Source organism: Mus caroli, chromosome 6 (assembly GCF_900094665.2).
Source record: "Mus caroli chromosome 6, CAROLI_EIJ_v1.1, whole genome shotgun sequence".
Taxonomy (NCBI): domain Eukaryota; kingdom Metazoa; phylum Chordata; class Mammalia; order Rodentia; family Muridae; genus Mus; species Mus caroli.
The window spans coordinates 69,275,573-69,293,124 of NC_034575.1; the positions used below are offsets into that span (position 1 = coordinate 69,275,573).

Here is a 17,552-nt window from a genome sequence, read left to right on the forward strand (position 1 = left end):
GTAAGAGAGTTCAGGAACAGTTCAGGTGTTCAGTAATTTTCCTCTTTCAGCTCCATTTGTGTATAATAGGTTTGAGAATAGGCAGTGTATGCAGGGTTTTTTTTTTTTTTTTTTTTTTTTTGTCAACTTGACACCAGCTAGAGCAACTTGCTCAAGCCTGTGAGGGAATTTTTCTTGATTGATGATTGATCTGGGAGGGCCCCACTCACTGTGGGCAGTGCCACCCCACGGCAGGTGATTCTGAGGTGTATGAGGAAACAGGCTAGCATTCCTTCAGGGTGTGTCCTTCAGATCCTGCCTTGTGTCCCCAGCCTGACTTCACTCAGTGATGAACTGTGATGTGGAACTAGGAGATGAAATAAACCCATTCTTCTCCAAGTTGCTCTCATTCATGGTGGTGTCTTGTCACAGCACTAGAAACCTAACCAAGATACAACGTATTGGAAGACGTGTTACCCAATAGTATTGAGTCTCTTAGTAATTTAAATGAAAATTACCGAATATTTTGAAGCTCAATTTTGGAACACTAAACATGTTTGATTTCTAATTTCTATTCTCTGTAGAACAAAAGCAGGATATTCTTTTATTGATATGTATTGCACAATGCATTTTCTGTTCTCTGATATAAATTCAATACTAATTCACCAGATACATCAGTTATGAGCACAAAAGTTATCCTGGAACCACAAGCTCTAACACTAAGACTTAGAGAGGAATGGGTAGTGTTGGAGGAATTCTGCTTCCTTTGTTGGACGCTGGGCATCCATCCTTTTCTACCTCAGGTTTGTTCTTCAGCTTGTCAGAGGAGTGAGAAATGGTTATCTCAAAACCAAGTTAGAGTGAAGACATCGGCCACCTAACGCACGTCCCAGTGTGTGTATGTGTGTGCACATGCATGCATGTGGGTGTATGTGTATGCACATGTATGCATGTAGGTGTATCCCAGAGGTTGACGGCTAATGTCTTTTTTTTTTTTTTTAATTTTTGTTTTTTTGAGACACGGTTTCTCTGTGTAGCCCTAGTTGTCCTGGAACTCACTTTGTAGACCAGGCTGGCCCCGAACTCAGAAATCCGCCTGCCTCTGCCTCCCGAGTGCTGGGATTAAAGATGTGTGCTATCCTCTTTGGCTATTTATTATTTTCACTTTATGTGTTTGTGTTGCCTGCATATATGTCCATGCACCACGTGCATGCAGTGCCCCAGGAGCCCACAAGAGGGCGTCAGGATGCCTTAGAACTAGAGAGCCACCATGTGGTGGCTCCAAACCTTGGTTTTCTGCAAGAGCAGTAAGAGCCCCTACCCACTGAGTCATCTCTCCAATCCACATGATCTCTTTGAGACAGGGCTTAAAATTGCTTAGCTCATTTCTGTGAGCCCAGGCTATCATCTGTCTCTCTCTATCCCTCAGGCCAGGGGCTCAAAGCTTCAGAACCAGGCCTGGTTTTTATCTGAGTATAAGGGATCCAAACTCAGGTGCTGTTTGCTCTGCAGACGTCTTACCTCAGATACACATATCCCATTTTTAAAAGATTTGTCTTATTTTTCAAGGGTGTGTGTAAATATGAATTCAGGTACCTTTGGAGGCCAGAAGAGGACATTCCCTAGAGCTGTTACAGGAAATCGGGACACCCGGATCCAAATTCTGGTCTTGTATAAGAGCAGTAAGTGTTTCTGAGATCTCGCTAATCATGATCATCTCGCGAGACGGCAGACGATAAGAGATGAGCGCTGTGATCTCAACATCTCTCCAGCCACCTCTGTTGCCTTTTAGAAAATGGTGGGTGGGTTGGTTTGTTTCTGAATCTTGGGCAATTGTTCTCTGCAGCTCCTCAAAGCTCTTTTGTCCAAAGCTGGAAGAACTGAGTCTTCTCATATGAGCACTTGAATGAATGGGCAGAGATTAACAAAAGCAAAATTTACACAGAGGAGGTCAGATAGAGCAGCCAGATAAAAGATTAAAACAGGAATGATGATTTAAAGTTCACTTCATCTGTACTACAGGTTATTCCCACCTATAATTCAGGTTATACCAACTTTAAGGTCTTACCACATGGCATGCTTCTGAGTCCACTCTTGAAATAGTCTGTGTACTTAACTGTTTGCCTTACAGATCCCTGCAGTCTCTAAGGGGTCATCTGGGTTTAGATCACAAAGCAGTGAACAGGAAGATTAAAGAACTTCAGAAATGGGCTAGAGAGATGGCTCAGCGGTTAAGCACACTTGCTGCTCTTCCAGAAGCCAAGTTCAGGTCTCAGCACCACACTGGGCAGCTGATAACTGCCTGTGATCCAGCCCCACAGGATCTGTAGGCACACACACACACACACACACACACATTTAAAAATTAGTTAAAACAGAAAAACACCAACTCACTGACTTTACAGTGTCAAGCCAAATGCCTCCATAACTATGATTACCCGAATGATACTTCTGTTTTTGTTTATTTATTTGTTTGTTTGATTGGTGACAGGATTTCCCCCATGAAGCCCTGGTTATCCTGGAACTCAGGGCCTTGAACTCATAGAGATCCTCCTGCCTCTGTCTCCCAAGTGCTGGGACTAAAAGTGTGTACCACCATTACCTAGCCTGATGGAGTTTTGTTATAAATACAACTTCAGGTAATTAGAAGGGGTAGCTTGTAGGGAAATGAATTATCAAAAAGAATATAACACTTTGATATGGACTATCACCATGTCCCATAATTGTAGCTTGTCAAGAAAACAGATCAATGGGACCTGAAGGGCACCGGGCCAGAGGAGTGCTGGGCAGACCCCCACAGCAGCTCAGGATTCAGTTCCTCATTAATCCGTTTCAGAGGCATAGTCCGTTCTTTTCACCCGCCTTCGCCATGTCGCCATGTCTCAGTGTGTGCTCAAAGGTCAAGCCAAAACTCTTTTAAACTAGAAGAGTTGATTTTTTTTCTCAGTGTATAAATGTTTTACCTGTGCGCATGTCTTTGTATCATACCTGTGCCTGATGCCTACATGGGTCAAAAGAAGTCATCAGATCCTTTGGAACTAGAGTTATAGATAGGTGTGAGCCACGATGTGGGGGCTGAGACTCAAGCCTCTGGAAGATCAGCCAGGGCTTTTAACCAATGAGCCATCTTTCCAGGCTCTTCTCTGGGCTTTGGGAAAAGACTGTCTGATTTCACACCAGCTTTGCCACAGTGTCTGGTTCCAAGGAGGCCTGTCTCTTGAGGACCTAGTGGTTGGTTAAAAAAATGCACTAATTTTCCACAAAAATCTCGAGTACTTGTTGGATTAAGCACAAGGCCTCACACATGCTAGACCAGTGAGCTACTGAGTTATGGATGTAATCTACCTAAACACAGAGCACCTTCTTAATTGTATTTGAATAAATCAACACACATTTCTATATTGTATGCTATGTAATGTTGTTTTTTTTGTTTGTTTCTTTGTTTTGTTTGCTTTTTAGATAGGCTGGTCAGGAACTTACCACATACTGGGTGATAACCCTGAATTCCTATTTTTCTACCTTGGCCTCCACCTTCTGAGAGTAGGGATTACAGGCTTGCTTGCACCACCACAGTTAGCATTGATGTATATTTTTTTGAAAATTATTTTATATTATTTTTAAGTTATGTGTATATGTCTGTATGAGGAAATGTGCACATGATTGCAGGTGCCTTCAGAGACCAGAGAACTGGAATCTCCCAGGAACCGGAGTTAAAGACAGTTCTGAGCCACCTAGTGGAGATCCTGGTAACTAAACTCAGTTTCTTTACAAGAGCAAGACCATACATGAACTGAATTGCTTTCTTCTCTCCATCCCTAGATACTTATTTAAAAAGATTCTCTGTTTTGTTTTGTTGTTTTGTTTTGCTTTGTTTTGTTTTGTTTTGTTTTTCGAGACAGGGTTTCACTGTATAGCCTTGACTATCCTGGAACTCAGGTTGTAGACCAGGCTGGCCTTGAACTCAGAAATCTGCCTGCCTCTGCCTCCCGAGTGCTGGGATTAAAGGCATGCGCCACCACGCCCTGCATTTAAAAAGATTCTCAATGCAAAGCTTTTCAAAACAGGGCCAGGAGAGATGCTCAGCTGCCAAAACAGCTTGCAGCTCTTTGGAAGACACAGGTCTGTTCCTAGCATACATCCCAGGGCTCACAACCCATTGCAACTCCAGCTAAAGGGGATCTGCTGCCCTCTTCTGGCCTCTGTGGGCACCTGCACACACATGGCATGCAGACACAAATATATATACACTAATAAAAATAAATCTTAAAAACTCCTTCAAAGTTGGTGTTGTAGCTCAGTGGTACAGTGCTTGCCCAGTACACTCTAGATCTCCAGCCGCCCCCCTCTCTCTTCCCCCTCCCCCCCCCCACAATTTTTTAAAAAGCCAACCCTGACAATGGACAGAGAAATTGTTTTATGCCTAGGAACATAAGAATCAAATCAAGCCAGGTATGGTGGCGCATGCCTTTAATCCCAGCCCTTGGGAGGCAGAGGCAGGTGAATTTCTGAGTTCGAGGCCAGCCTGGTCTACAGAGTGAGTTCCAGGACAGCCAGGGCTACACAGAGAAATCCTGCCTTGAACAAAAAACAAAAATACACAAACAAACAGAATCAACTCCGACTGTTTTACCTGTCTGCTGCTTTCAAATCTAGGGATTCTTTTAGGTACAGATAGGATTGACGCACCAGCGTTAAGCAGAGACAGTTCTTCCAAGTGCATCTTTTTTTTTTCTTTTTTAAAAAAATTATTTATTTTGGGCTGGAGAGATGGCTCAGTGGTTAAGAGCATTGACTGCTCTTCTGAAGGTCCTGAGTTCAATTCCCAGCAACCACATGGTGGCTCACAACCACCCGTAAGGAGATCTGGTGCCCTCTTCTGGAGTGTCTGAAGACTGCTACAGTGTACTTACATATAATAAATAATTTTTTTTTTTTTTTTGGCAGACTCGTTTTAGAATTTACTCAAATCGCATGCACAACCGTAAGAGGAAACACAAGTCTGGAGCACACACAGGACCCAGTGGACTGACTGGGTGCTTGCTGCTCAGGGCCCACTGTGAGCAGAGGCAGAGCTGGACCCCGACAGTGCTGCTTTAAGTCTGGCTGCTCTGCACAACGGCCACAATATCTGGCAGGAGGCTGTTTCTGTTCTCCCTGGTGACATTGAACACCTTCACATCATGCCTTTTCCTGATTTCTTCCACCAGGGCCAGCGGCTTCCCTTTGGGGACTGGGATAGTGCCAACCACGATAATGCCTGGTGTGGACAGCATCTGGCTGATCGCTTGGATGAAAGGTTGGCTGAACAGCTCCATCTCCCCAATCTCATCAATGATACATACTCTGTGTTTGGGGCCACAGCTGGAGCCTGCGTTTCTTAGGACAGGCAGTGCCAACTGCTCAAAAGAATCCAGGTTCACCACGTACTGCCCCACTCGACACTCGGGCTGTCCAGGTAGAGGCTGTGACCCAACTCTGGACAGAGGCCCCTGGGCACCAGACAGGGTGACGACATCGAATCCTATCCTCTTCCCTTCCTGCCTGATTTCTTGTGTGTAAAATCCATCCACGGGCAGCCCGGAGGACTGCAGGACCTCGATGGCTTTCTGAATCAAGGTTGTTTTGCCAACCCCTGGAGGCCCAGTGAGGAACACGTGCGTGGGGGTCGGGGTGTGGGGTGGTCCAGGTCAGAGCGGGGCGGTCGGGGGTCAGAATGGGCAGCCAGGCCTACCCCTTACCATAAATAAATCTTTTTTAAAAATTATTTATTTTATGTATATAAGTACACTGTAGCTGCCTTCAGACACACCAGAAAAGGGCCTCGGGTCCCATTACACATGGTTGTGAGGCACCATGTGGTAGCTGGGAATTGAACTCAGGATCTCTGGAAGAGCAATCAGTGCTCTTAACTGCTGAGCCATCTCCCCAGCCCCTTCCAAGCGCATCTTTAACTCTCCAACCCACATCTGCTGAAAAGTCTACCCTTTTGCACCTCGCGACTTTTTGGGAGGGGGTGCGGGGATGGGATGTTTAAACCTGGAGACTCCTGATGGGGTTCGGGAAGGACTCAATGAAATTAGGAAAGTATAATTCTTAGTTTTTAAATCCTAAAATGTGGGAGACAGAGGCAGAGAGGCAGAAGGATCGCTGGGAGTTCGAGGCTAGTTCGGTCTCAAAAGCAGGCAAGCCCGGCATGGTGGTGAGTGTTTTTATCCCAGCACTCCAAAAGCAGAAGCAGGTGAATTTGAGGCCAGTCTGGTTTACACAAGCGAGAGAGCTACAAAAAGAGATCCTGTCTAAAAACAGCAAAGCAGGCGTCGAGATTGAAGCTCGAGTATGTGATGGGATAGCTAGTAGTACAGAGAGAGACACTTGTTCTGAAAACTGTTACTCCTTCCTCTCAATGCCAAGGTTAGATTTAGCAAGCCCATCCTGCGCTGCCCATCCTGCGCTGCCCATCCTGCGCTGCCCATCCCCAAAGTTCCTTAAACCTACCCGGTATCTGAGCTCAGGGCTCGGCTCAGGATCGCCCCGCCCACACTCCTAGCCCACGCCCCCTATGCTTGAGTGCCGGGCCCCGGGTTCCGGCCTTCACGACAGTGCGGGCGCTTTCCGGCTGTTCGCGCGAGTGCTTACGTGTCGAGGAGGCGGGGCCTAAGACAGCAAGTCTAAGTCTGGAGGTTCCACTGGGTCCTACCTGGCTGCAGAGAGGCTCACCTGTCCCTGCAGTCATGGCTGTGCACCGCGGCTCTGCACGGGTTGCTCCCGTCTCAGGTAGACTGAGGGTTGGCGAGAGGCACGGTGGTCTTAGTGGGGAAGGGGCTTATTGAGAGAGTTGGCAGTCTGTGTTGGAAGATCGTAGGAGAATCTTGGATGGCCTGGGACTCAGAAGGTTGCAGTAGCTGGATCAGTGGGAGAACCCAGTGGGTAGAGGTCCTAGGCTGTAGGAACTGCGGTTTTCCCACGCACTTTTTAACCCCAGTTCTTGGTTTGTAGATAAAGTACAGAAAAACAAGTCTGCACAGACATCAGGACTGAAACAGGGCAGCCGAATGGAGAAAATTTTAGGGTTTGAATGGACAGATTTATCTAGCTGGCAGAGTGTCGTGACCCTGCTTAACAAACCAACGGACCCTGCAAACCTGGCTGTCTTTCGTTTTCTCTTTGGTAAGTCCATTTTTTGGATGGGGACATTTTGTTTGAGGTGGTGGTGGTAGTGTGGGAAAATGTCATCTTATTTCTTTTTAAGATTTATCATTATTATTTTGTTTATGTGTATGTATGTGTTAGTTTGCTTTCTATTACTCTGATAAAAACACCATGATGAAAAGCAACCTGGAAAAGAATGAGTTCATTTCAGCTTACAGTTGTAGTCCATCTTGGAGAGAAGTCAGGGCAGGAATCTGGAGACCAGAACTGAAGAAGAGGCCATGGAGGAACCTTGTAAGTGCTGGCTGGCTCCTCGTGGTTTGTTCAGCCTGCTTTCTTCTACCAGTAGGGATCACCTGCGCAGGGTGGCACCATCCACAGTAGGCTGTGCCCTCTCCCATCAATGCTTACGGGCCAATTTCTTCGAGGTATTTCCTTAGTTGAGATCCTCTAGCTTGTTTTTAGGTGACGAAGATTAACCAGGGCAGTCTCTGTGTGATTGTAGGCCAGGCGTGTGCTTGCTTGTAGAAGCCAGAAGAGGGAGTTGGAGCCCTTGGAGCTGGAGTTAAAGGTAGTTGCTGCCTGATATGGGTGATGGGGACTGAACTCTGGTCCTTTGGAAGATCCGTTGCAGGCAGGAGAGATGGCTCAGTGGGTAAGAGCACTGACTGCTCTTCCAGAGGTCCTGAGTTCAAATCCCAGCAACCACATGGTGGCTCACAACCATCTGTAATGAGATCTGATGCCCTCTTCTGGTGTGTCTGAAGGTAACTACAGTGTACTCATATATATAAGAGAAATAAATCTCTTTCTAAAAGAAAAAAAGAAAAAAAAAAAGATTAGCTGCATGCTCATAACTGCTGAGCCGTTCTCTCCAGCCTGGTTGCCCATCTCTTCTCCTTAGAGCTGAAGGTATTGGAATAATGGAAGAATTCTTTGGAAGTTTGGAATTATCTGGCCTTGTCATCTCCTTGTCATCTCTAAACATCTAACCCAGTTAGGGTTTAGTGTTTAGAAATGCTTTGGACACATGGAGTAGAGGAACAGCTGCATGCAAGAGCATGCTTGCATGTGGTGAGTTTAGGCCAGAGGTCGGTGTTAGATGTCTTCCTCAGCCACTGTTTTTGAGGTGGGGTTTCTCTCTCCTGAACCTAGAGCTCACCAGTTGAGGTAGACTGGCTGGCCAGCAAGCCCCAGGGGTCAGCCTGTCTCTCAGCCTCCACGGCACTGAGATCGGTAGCTACCATGCCAGGCAGGCTTCGGACATGAGTGCTAGTGACCTGAACTCAGCCTCTCACGCTTGCAGCAAGAACTTTGAATTTTTTTTTTTTTTTACCAACAGAGTAATCTCCCCAGCTCTCTTTGGCTTTTGAAATGGTCTCATTACATAGACCAGGCTTGTCTGGCCTCTTAAGTGCTCCTCTTGTTTCTCAAGTGCTGGGATTACAAACACCAGGACACCTGACAGGAGACACATTTTGTTCATGTTGTGAAGCTACTCAGAAGTTACGCTAAGCAATTCAGAGAAACACCCAGGGTGACAACTCACAGGGTTACAGATGTGCCAAGATGTGCCTTTAAGTCAAGCAGTTTCCAGCTGGGGGCCATTTTGCCACCTGGAGACCTTTTCAGTTGTCAGAACTTTCAGAGAAGAGAGATAGGTGGTTGCTGGAATTTGTGCTGGTACCAGGATACACTAGATGTCTTGTAACAAACGGGTAAATATCCCTATAGATAATTAACCAGACTGGCTACTGCAGCTTCTCCCGGGATTGAGAAACCCTGCCTGAACCTAAGTGGCTTTCCAGACCTGAGTGTCCCTTATTTGTCTTGGTGTGTTGACCAAATACCACTGCTTTCCTGGGTATGTCTGGAGGTTAAAAAAAAATGTTAGGAAGGCCCCCTGGGGCACTTTTTATAGCTCAGTACGGTGTATCTTTATAGATATAACTACTCGAACCCTTTGTTTCTATAGTGTTTTGTATTTAGGTCTTATTTAATCCTATCTGCAACCTGGTGAGATTTCGTTATTTTTGTCTTGTTTTGTTGTTTGTTTTGATTTTTTGAGACAAGGTATCACTGTTCTGGATATACAGTCCTGGGTGGACCTGCAACTCACTATGTAGACCAGGTTGACCTAGAACTCACAGAGAGAGATCTGCTTACTTCTGCCTCCCCAGTGCCAGATTGAAGGTGTATTAGGAACCCTGGCTTTTGAAGTTTTTTAAAAAAGATTTATTCATTAGTGTTATAGATATATAAATATACAGGGGTGTGGGTGTGTGATTATATGCACACATGTGTGATTATATGTGCATGTGTGTGTGATTATATGCACACACGTATGAACAGGTGGAAGTCTAAGCATGAGCACAGATGCCAGCAGATGATCTCTGCCCCACCCCACTAGTTTCTTTGAGGCAGAATCTCTCTCTGAGCCCCTGGGGCTTGCAGTTTCTCAGCAAGCAGGAAGTCAATAAGCAGCAAGCCTCTTGTTTCTACCCATTCATTGCTGGCGTCAAAGATGTGCATAGAATTCCCAGCATGCTACATGAATGCTGGGCTCTGAACTACAGTCCTTATGGTTGCTCAGTTGGGCCATCTCTCCAGCCGCCCCACCCCTGCACAGGTGCGGGGGCCAGCCCCAGCGTGGGGGGTTTCTTCTTGTTGATTCTTGAGGCAGCGGAGGGGGATGAGCATAGGGCAGAGGGTAAGACTTTGTCTTGCGAGAAATGTAGGGTTGCTGTATAATAATAAAAAGTTCACTTATCTAAGTCTAAGTTACTATGCTATCATAGCTGACCTGCCTTCTGTGATCCTCTGAGGCCAGAGACTGCAGTCTCAGGTACTCAGCACCTCATCCTAACACAGCAGGAGATAGTAAAGGATTCCTTGCTAGAGCCTTTTCCCTGTTGTCCAGATGCCTCTTGCTTTTCGGGCTAGGGGGAAGTTTGGAGCAATAAACTTCTACTGAACCAGGAGAAGAGAATAACACTCGCAGAAAGAAAAACTTTTACATAAGCAAATATGCATAATCTCACATAAGTTCATATACAGATTCATACATGCTCATTTATTCATTTATATATTTCCATTCAAATCCAGTTGGGCCCAGCTTGCATGCATTTTCACAATTACATACTTACACACATGCATACATTCTCACAATTACATATTATACTCACACACACATCCATACTTACATATGCGTATGGAGCAAAAGACCAAGCACTGGTGCAGAAAGAACTCACTCATTCTGGATGAAAAATGAGCTCCAATCTTTATTACATAGAGAAAGAAAAGGCTTCTACCTTTTTAATGCTAAATTAAGCCCATGTTTGTAAGAAAAAAAAATCACAGATATAATTTTAGGAATTCTTTTTTGTTTTGTTTTGGTTTGTTTTTGGGTTTTGTTTTTTTTGTTTTTTTTGTTTTTTTTTTTCCGAGACAGGGTTTCTCTGCGTAGCCCCTGGCTTGTCCTGGAACTTACTCTGTAGACCAGGCTGGCCTCGAACTCAGAAATTCACCTGCCTATGTCTCCCAAGTGCTGGGATTAAAGGTGTGCACCATCACATCCAGCCCAATTTTAGGAATTCTTATAAGATCATCATTAAGACTTAAGTCATCTATATAGCATCACTACAAGATAGTACATCTTCGTGGCTCTGCAGAGATCTGCTCCAAAGGGGTGTGCTACTACTTAGTGGTCGTTATATATGTTTAATAATACCAGGAAAGCATATCAATAGCAGGAATCTTTCCTAATGAGTCCCTCACAGCCTTGCTTAATGAGGGCTCACCTGTCGCAGATTATATAATCCGAAGCAGGCCACTTCAAGATGATCACCTGCTAGTTATTAGCTTGTCCCATTCTGGCTCCTGACACACAGGGTCTGAGCATGATTGTTACAGGGGCAAATTGGCTCACAGAGCTTGAGGATTTGTCACACCACAAAACAAGCATAATGCTTAGCACAAAATAGGCTCAGTACATATAGTAGGGACCTTGATTGTGTAGCCCAGCCTAGTCTTAAACTTCAAGTGTGGAGCTGGGCATGCTTAGAGCTGTGTCTTGCTTCCTCCCTCGGTGGCTGCCTGACAGGTGTCTTCTCCTGCCTGCCTTTACAGCTTTCTTGATGCTGCTGGACATTCCCCAGGAACGCGGCCTTAGCTCCCTGGACCGGAAATACTTGGATGGGCTGGATGTGTGCCGTTTCCCCTTGCTGGATGCCTTGCGCCCACTGCCACTGGACTGGATGTATCTTGTCTACACCATCATGTTTCTGGGTGAGGGGAACTGGGTGCTGGGGTCTGAACCAGGGCCTGTGAGACACTCACCAGCAGCATTCTGGTGAGCCAAGTCATTGGGTACCTGTGCCACGTCTGCTGCGATTCAGTTTCTTGCCCTGCTCATCTATGTGTCATATGAGTCGTCATGACCCCACAACTCTTCTCCCATGTAGCTCTCTGCCTGATTATAAAATGCTTGCTGACTTTTCTTAATTTCAGTCCCAGGGAAGCTGGGCCTGTGGTGGTGACACTTTGACCTGAACCCTCTCTTCACCAATCCCCAGGGGCACTGGGCATGATGCTGGGGCTATGCTACCGGCTAAGCTGTGTGTTATTCCTGCTACCGTACTGGTACGTGTTTCTCCTGGACAAGACGTCGTGGAACAATCACTCCTATCTGTATGGTTTGTTGGCCTTTCAGTTGACATTCATGGATGCAAACCACTACTGGTATGTCCTTGGGGAGGTGTGTCTGGGTCGGGATGCTTACAGAGAGATAGGGCCCAGTGAAGTCCTAGAAACCGTCCAATGGGAACAGTTTTTATTGGTGTTTTGGTTTTGAAGAGGGAGGGGGAGGGTTTGTATTTCTGTATCTCAGGCTGGTCTAGAACTCACTGTATAGTCTAGGCTGGCCTTGAACTTGCTCTTTTCCTATTTTAGCCTCTTGAGTGCTGAATTAAAGGTGTGAGCCATCATGCTGGCTCAGTAGACATACTTTTAACCAAGTTTTGCAAAGTATAGTTATGAGGTCATACTTTGACTTGGATGGATTTGGGGGAGCCTTTTCCCTCCTCCTTCCATGTGGGTTTTGGGGGTCCAGCTCAGGTCAGTAGGCTTGATGGTGAGCGCCCTTGCCTGCTCAGCTCTGTTGCTTGCCTGCTTTGGATGGATTTAGGAAGGGGAAGGGCCAGCAAGTTGGGTGATTGCAGGGCCATAGGAAAGTGTCCACCCCACCCCTTCACTGTTTTCCTATCTCTCCAGGTACCTTGGTATATCCTCTCCTGTAAGCCTCTTAGAAGAAGAGAAGACTAAAGCCAGACATAGCTGTTTTCAGATACTGCAGGGGTGCAGACTTTGCTTTCTGTGTGTGAGCCCAGAGAGGCAGAATTATAGCCAAGCATAGACGTTGCTGTGAGGTGGAAGTGATAGCAGAAACCAAAGGACAGGGGCCACCAGGGTGGCTCAGCAGTGCTGTCCCAGGTGAAAGTAACCCACTGCATCTCTGGCCTAGGTGACCATTTCTCAGGGGAGGAGGGGACAAGCCTTGGAGCCAGAGGGTGGGCTCTGAGACCTTGAGATTTTCCCATCATGAGTTGCAGCTGTGGAAGCACAGTGAGCCAGATGGAGGTGGTTCACAATGACACACGAACACTTATGTCTCTCCCGTAACGCTCTGTGTGTGTGTGTGTGTGTGTGTGTGTGTGTGTATGTGTGTATGTAAGAATGAGAGACCTTGTCTCAAAACAAGCAAACACACATGAGCTCCCTAGAGCTGAGGAAGTAAGTCTTGGGGAAATGCCTAGGTTTACACAGCAGGGAGAAGACAAATGGGGCTTTGTTGTCCTTGACTTTATCCCAACCTGCTTGGTTTCTGCCTCAGAGGAAATCTGGTGTTAGTAGCTTGTCTTCTCTGTTCTCTCTCAGGATAAAATTTAAAACCAGGAGTCCTCTAGCACTGGATCCTGGCGTCTATTTTATACATGTTAGTTTATGCTCTGCATTATTTTGCTGGGGGATATTTTAAGTTTTTTTTTCCTTTTTTACCCCTATGGAGGTGGGGATCAAACTCAGGGTCTTATACATGCTAGGAAGTGCTCAGAGCCTCTGGGCTGCTTTCCCAGCCCCGCCCTCCCTTTCTTTTTTCTTTTTTCTTTTTTCTTTTTTTTTAACTGTCACATACTGTATAGCCGAATCAGGTGGTGCATACCTGTATTCCCAGCATTGAGGAGGCAGAGACATGAGGACTATAGCTTGGGCTCTATGTGTATGAATTATCATATGTATGTTTTAATTTTATTTCATGTGGATGTATATTTAGCTGACCTGTATGTATGTGCCCCATGTATGTGCGCCTGGTGCCCGTACTAGATTTCCTGGAACTGGAGTCACAGGCAGTTGTGAGCTGCCGTGTGAGTACCGGGAGTTGAACCCAGGTCCTGTAGAAGAGCAGCCAGTGCTTTTAACCATCTCTCCAGTCACCTGTTTGGTGGTTTTATTATCTATTTACTTTTTTTTTTCTGAGACATAGTCTTATTATGTAATGCTAGAACTTGCTCAGTAGACCAGGCTGGCCTCAAACACATGGGGATCTGCTTGTCTCTGCCTACCTGAGTGCTGGGACTAAACCTGTGTGCACCATGCCCAGCCTATTTTTAGTTTTTAGTTGAAGTTTTTATTGTGTAAGATTGGGAGCATGTGGTTTAGGGGAACAAGGGCGTGCATGCCATGGTCCCTGTGTCGAGGTCAGAGGACAGCCCACCTTTTTGTGGGCTTCAGGAATTGAAGGCATTTTCTCACCACCATGTGAAAAACATGTTGAGGCATTTCTCCTGCCCACCCTGTAGGGTTTCCAAACACTCCCTCAAGTGTTCCTTCTTGTCATTTCTAGTTGAACTTTGAACTTGATCTGATTCATTGGGACAAACTGAGGAGTGAACCAGAAACACTGTGTGTGTACATTTGTTTTGAGTCGGGCTCTCATTGCGTGTAGATCATACTGGCTCCAAACTTTTGGCAGTTCTCGGGTCACTGTCTCCTGAGTCCTGGGATTGTAGGCATGTGCCACTATGCCCCGCCACACTGAAGTTTTATTCTTTTTTTTTTTTTTGGTTTTTTGAGACATGGTTTCTCTGTGTAGCCCTGGCTGTCCTGGCACTCACTTTGTAGACCAGGCTGGTCTCGAACTCAGAAATCCGCCTGCCTCTGCCTCCCGAGTGCTGGGATTAAAGGCATGCGCCACCACGCCCGGCTGACCATGTCAACTTTTATAAGGACAACATTTAATGGGGACTGGCTTACAGGTTCAGAGGTTCAGTCCATTATCATCAAGGTGGGAACATGGCAGTATCCAGGCAGGCATGGTGCAGGAGGAGCTGAGAATTCTACATCTTCATCTGAAGCAAACAGGATAAGACTGGCTTCTAGGCAGCTAGGATGAGGGTCTTAAAGTCCACACCCACTGTGACACATCTACTCCAACAGGGCCACACCTTCTAAATGTGCCACTCCCCGGGTGGAGCACATAGAAGCCATCACACCTGTACTCTTACCTAGTTGACATAGCATTCACTAAAATATTCAACCTTTATTATAAAATAAGCCTTGGCCTGGATGGTTCTGCCCAACTGTAGGCTATTGCAGTTTTCTCTGAGCACATTTAGCATAGTGTATAAGCCGTGCTATGACATTCAGTAGTTTATGTATCTCAAATACATTTTTAAATGAAGGCTATTTTCAGTTTATAATGGGCTCACTGGGATAATACTTTATAAACCACAGAACATCTATGGTGGTAGTGTTCTACTATGATCTTAGTAGTCATTGCTGTTACAGTGCACTCATATTCCACGGATGGCAGCACACTCCTGTGGTTCCAGCACTTGGGATACTGAGGCAGGGATGTCAGGAGTTCAAGACTAGTTTCAGCTACCTGGTGAGTTTGAGGCCAGTCTGTGATATGAGAGACTCACTTCGCAACATAACATCCCAGGAAAATGTACGCATGTGTTTCAAGAGGGTCCCCAGAGTAGCCCAGAGAATCAGGGCAGGCATGAGAGCTGTTTCTGAGATAGACATGACTGGCCTAATAGTAGGATAGGAATGCGGCTGGACCTTGGAGGCCTTTCTTGATGTTTTTGCCTCCTTCCTATAGGTCTGTGGATGGCTTGCTGAATGCCCGGAAGAAGAATGCTCACGTGCCCCTTTGGAACTACACAGTCCTGCGTGGCCAGGTATGGAATTGTGTGTGTGTGTGTGTACCTTCCACCTTGACTTTTTTGTTTGTTTTGTTTTGTTTGAGGCTGCCCCATGAGCTTCCAGAAACTGCCCTGTCTCTGTCTCCCATCTCACTTTAGGAGCTGCAAGAACAGATGCAAAATCCTTTGCCTTACTTTACATGGGTCCTGGGGATTAACCTTGGGCCTTCATGCATTTGTGGAGAACTCTTTATGCACTGTGTACCACCCAGCAAGGTTCAGGATTTCAAGATGGGGGAGGGGCTCTCTATGAGCTGTTATGGTCAGCAGTGGTCAGAGGCCCTCTCCTCTGCCTCCCTACATTCTTTCTTGCTTTATGATTTTTATTTGTTTGTTTTGTTTTGATACAGGGTTTCTCTGTGTAGCCACAGCTGTCCTGAAACTCTGTAGACCAGGCTGGCCTCAAACTCAAAAGATTCAGTGTTCTACCTCCTGAGTGCTGGAATCAAAGTTGTTTTTAAGAATACACTATACATACTTTTAATCTCAGCACTTGAGAAATAGGCCAGCCAGGACTATACAGTGAGACCTAATCTTAAAAAAAACCCAACACATGATGATGATGATGATGTGGGGGATATCGGGGTGTGGGTGCATGTGCTATGGCATCCACGTGGAAATACAAGGGTAACTTAGGGAGTTGGTTCTCTTTCTCTTGTTGAGGCAGTATCTCTCTTCATGTTTCTGCCCTACTGCATATTCCAGGCTAGCTGACCCATAAAGCTTGCAGGTGATTCTCCCATCTCCCTGGAGGAGTGAGCACAGATACATAGTGAATGCTGCATCCTTTTTACCAGGGATTGACTCAAGCTGTCAGCCCTGTGCAGTAAGCACGCTTACCCACCAAGCCATCTTGTTAGCCCTGGTTATTTCTTTATTCTTTTTGTTAAAAAACTAGATTGGCCCTTCCGTTTTTTTTCTGATTTCTCAATCTCTGAGTTCCCACTCCATCATGGCATGAATAAGACCTTGTGTGTATTGGATTCGAATTTTAGAGCTTGTTGGATGAATGACAGTGAGGGGAAGCTTAGAGGAGTGAATCTGTTCTTTCTGGGGCATTGGGCGAGATGAGAACTGTTATTTTTTAAAGTCACATTTGTTCTTACTTATGTCTGTGCGCCTGTTTGTGTGTATGTGGACCACGGGCATACAGTGCCCACAGAGACCAGAAGAAGGTGCCCTGGAACTGGAGTGATAGGCAGTTCTGAGCTGCCTAACGTGGGTGCTGGGAATCAAGCCTAGGCCCTCTGCAAGAGCAACAAGTGCTTTGAATCACGGCGCTTCCTGCAGAACACAGGCGCTCTTTGTTTGCTTAGACATTCATGCTTCCTCCTTGTTTGCAGATCTTCATTGTGTACTTCATCGCGGGTGTGAAGAAGCTCGATGCTGACTGGGTTGGGGGCTACTCCATGGAGCACCTGTCCCGGCACTGGCTCTTCAGTCCCTTCAAGTGAGTGGTCAGCACAGAGGCCTTTCGGGGGCACGGGTCCTGAGTGGGCGACTCATTCGTCAGGTCTGTGTAACACGTATCTGACTTTTGCCATATCTCCCCGTTCAGCCGGATACAGAGTAATGATGCTGAAAGATGGAGGCCTAACTGCATCTTAGAGACTCTGTGCTATAGATGGTCAAAAAGAGAAACGAATCAGAATTAGGTGACTTAATGTCCAACTTTGCTTTCAATTGTTGCGATAAGACCCCAATCAAAACCAGCGTGTGGAGGAAAGGGTTTAATTGGGCACCCATCCAGCCTATCCCAGTCCTCCACCATCATTGAGGGAAGCCAGGGCAGGAACTCGGCAGAGCAGGAATCTGGAAGCAGGAGCTGACGATGCAGAGGCCATGCAGTGCTAGTGCTGCATACTGCCTTGTTTCTCATGGCTTGCTCACTTTTTCTGTTTTATGCATATAAGGCAAGCACCCCAGCCCTGATCCAACTCTTTTTTTTTTTTTATCTTAGAAATTTTTTACTTACATAAATGAAAAGTGCTGCTAAGTATTTTTTTAGAGGACATACAGATTTTTAACTCAATACCATTAGTGATAATTTTCTTTTTTTTTAAATTTTTAATATTTTTATTACATATTTTCCTCAATTACATTTCCAATGCTATCCCAAAAGTCCCCCATAGCGCCCCCCACTTCCCTACCCACCCATTC

The 17,552-nt window shown here is 45.9% G+C and overlaps 1 protein-coding gene and 1 pseudogene across 1 annotated transcript in view; one reads left to right on the forward strand and one right to left on the reverse strand.

Annotated features, from left to right (window-relative positions):
* Positions 1–5,072: 5,072 nt before the first annotated feature.
* Positions 5,073–5,666, reverse strand: LOC110295659 (annotated as a pseudogene).
* A 940-nt stretch (positions 5,667–6,606) lies between these two features.
* The window catches only part of Ggcx (gamma-glutamyl carboxylase), a 16,932-nt gene continuing 5,986 nt past the window's right edge, over positions 6,607–17,552 (forward strand). The window contains exons 1-6 of the mRNA XM_021164435.2: positions 6,607–6,753; positions 6,976–7,146; positions 11,257–11,415; positions 11,703–11,868; positions 15,290–15,368; positions 16,736–16,842. Of these exons, the coding sequence (XP_021020094.1) occupies positions 6,711–6,753; positions 6,976–7,146; positions 11,257–11,415; positions 11,703–11,868; positions 15,290–15,368; positions 16,736–16,842 (725 nt within the window). The 5' untranslated portion in view covers positions 6,607–6,710. The remainder of the gene's footprint in view (positions 6,754–6,975; positions 7,147–11,256; positions 11,416–11,702; positions 11,869–15,289; positions 15,369–16,735; positions 16,843–17,552) is intronic.